Below are 2,550 nucleotides of genomic sequence, written 5' to 3'. Positions count from 1 at the left end.
TGCTCATACCGCGTCACTTCCGGTGAATACGGGGATTCCCCTAATTTAGAAATTCTAAAGGTATGTTTTCGTACGAGTGCTACTTTTACTCAAAAATATAGGCAAACGAGACACCAAAAAAAAAATTTTCTTCCGTATCTGCATTCGGAACACCTCGGCCGATTCTCTACGGTCATCTAACCTCGGATGTATCACGGTCGTCGCCATATTGGAACTACTTTCAAGTTACCGGATACGGGGGGGTTAAACATGGCTGCGTCCATGGATACAACACCCGTGAAAATTGTTTTGCCCAATACAACGTGTATGCTTTGCCTACAAGAAAACCGAAGGGCTCACTGTTTGGTAAAGGCCAAGGCTACAAAAGAAAACTATCTCCATGTATTACAAACATTTACTGGAGTTACCATAGAGAAGGACTTATTATGGAAGTGTTATGTCTGTACTTCATGCCTAAGTAAGTGTCAAAGTGCTCTAACCTTAAAAGAGACATGTGTTAAAAATGTAGGCAAGTTCTTAGACGAAAACGAATGAGCAAAACACCACCATCGGCAATTCGTTCATCGGTAGCTGAAACACTTTTGTCGTCTGTAGAAAAATTGAAAATATCTACTTCTACCAGTTCCGTAAAAAAATCTCGCCAGCGTCTGTTTGAAGATGGTCGACCGTCATTGCCCCACGGATTTCAAGCGTTATCTGAACACGCGTACAGTAGTAAAGTGTTTCAATCAGATACAACTAGTGCGGATCCCAAATTGAACAGACCTACAGGTGAGGACTAATCTTATTGATTGAGTTTTTCTATTGAAAGATTTGTTTTATCTTGGTATATAACTGATTAATCATATGTCTCATTTACAATGTATGTATATAGTCCAATTTAACCTTGTATAATGGTTAAACATTGTAGTATTACAGTGACCCACTTATTACTCTGTTGCTCATATAAATGTCATATAGCAAAAACAGACAGATATACGCACATGTACAAAAAAGGAGAGAAGTGTGAGACAGAAAGAAAATAAAAAGTTGTTTTGGGAGAGACAAAACTAAGCTAGTAGCTTTATATACATATGAAAGTGTATATTGTATAACATGTGAATATGTTTATCATATGCTCCAAAAAACTTTTGTATTACAGATGAAGAATTCATCACTGAGAGACTGCAGTGTGATATTTTGCCTGCTATAGATGAATCATTGAAAGATGTTGCACGGCTTGGGCGAAGTGTTTTATTCATCAAAGATTGTAAGGACCTATGTGAGAAGGACTGGTTCAGAGATATGCTGCAGAGGTGCACGATAAATGCCCAGAACTTTTCCAAGTTTTATTCACTGCTCTTGGTATGTACATACATGTATATATACAGTCATGATTGATTGCACTGCTTCATAAAATCAAGAATGTTCGTAGAGTATGTACCTGTAGAATAAAAGACATACATTTATTTACAGGTATGTTTATATTTTTTGTTCAAATACAAAAAGTTAGAAGATTGTCAAAAAGATAAAATTGATTTAGCGGTGGTCTTCAAAACAAACAGGAATAAAAGTTATTATTAAAGGATTGTTTATGTTTGTAGGTAACAAAATTACTGCAGAGTCAAAAATGGGAACTATTTCCATCATATATGGTATGATAATGCACTCTAGGAATGTGAAGGCTTGTGCAGTGCAGCGTATACTGACATCACTGTGTATTAGATACCATGCTGATAATTTGGTAACATTTTGATAGTAATTTGTTTTCAGTTATCTGCAATTTTCATATTCAATTTTAAAGGGGCATTCCTTCGTTCGAACAGCAAAAATATTTAGAAAAAAAGTTAGTTTTCAAATTTAATTAAAGAGAATTACATCACTGCTTGTACATATAAGTGCTGAAATGACTGTGGAAATGTACAGAAATTAAAATAAATCTACCATGCATAAACATTTTTTTATGTACAGTAATTAGTGAACATTTGGGTCATACTGAAACTTTTACTGCCATATTGATATAAAGTTGATAACTTTTGTCTGGAAAAATACTCATATTTGTTTAATTCCATTTTTACAACCAAAAGTTTTTCAAACAAAGGAATGCCACTAAAAGTTACAATATATACCACAAAAAAGTTTTATCAATATACTTGTTAGGTCATCTGACCCGAAGGGTCAGGATGACCTCAGGATGACCCATCGTGCTTCGTCTGTCGTCGTCCGCCGTCCGCCGTGCGCCGTGCGCCGTCCGCCGTCCGCCGTCCGTAAACTTTTCACATTTTAATCTTCTTAAGTTCCACCAGTAGGATTCACATGAAACTTGCCAGAAATGATCCTGAGATGGTCCTGACCAAGTGTTGTTATTTTTCGGGTTGGTCCGAAATCCAAGATGGCCGCCATAGCCGCCATTTTGAAAACACATTTTAAACTTCTTCTCAAGTTCCACCACTGCTGTTGGGCTGAAACTTGCCAGAAATGATCCTGAGATGATCCCGACCAAGTGTTGTTATTTTTTTAGATCAGTCCGAAATCCAAGATGGCCGCCATAGCCGCCATCTTGAAAAACAC

The 2,550-nt window shown here is 36.8% G+C and overlaps 1 protein-coding gene across 1 annotated transcript; it reads left to right on the top strand.

The window, feature by feature from the left end:
* Positions 1-529: 529 nt before the first annotated feature.
* Positions 530-2,100, top strand: LOC117318253. Its single transcript, XM_033873261.1, has 3 exons — positions 530-771; positions 1,142-1,344; positions 1,584-2,100. The coding sequence occupies exons 1-3, from the start codon at positions 531-533 to the stop codon at positions 1,638-1,640; spliced, it is 501 nt and encodes a 166-aa protein (XP_033729152.1). The 5' UTR covers position 530; the 3' UTR covers positions 1,641-2,100.
* The last annotated feature ends 450 nt before the right edge of the window (positions 2,101-2,550 follow it).

Source organism: Pecten maximus, unplaced genomic scaffold (assembly GCF_902652985.1).
Source record: "Pecten maximus unplaced genomic scaffold, xPecMax1.1, whole genome shotgun sequence".
Lineage (NCBI taxonomy): Eukaryota > Metazoa > Mollusca > Bivalvia > Pectinida > Pectinidae > Pecten > Pecten maximus.
Note: the sequence above shows the minus strand (reverse complement) of the source record. Positions and strands in the feature narration are given on the sequence as shown.

Bases quoted from the DNA above. Each gene is read 5' to 3' on its own strand.
- LOC117318253 (XM_033873261.1), top strand. From the start codon at position 531: ATGAGCAAAACACCACCATCGGCAATTCGTTCATCGGTAGCTGAAACA. The intron at 772-1,141 runs GTGAGGACTAAT...TTTGTATTACAG, and splicing joins CAAATTGAACAGACCTACAG to ATGAAGAATTCATCACTGAG. The intron at 1,345-1,583 runs GTATGTACATAC...TTATGTTTGTAG, and splicing joins AGTTTTATTCACTGCTCTTG to GTAACAAAATTACTGCAGAG.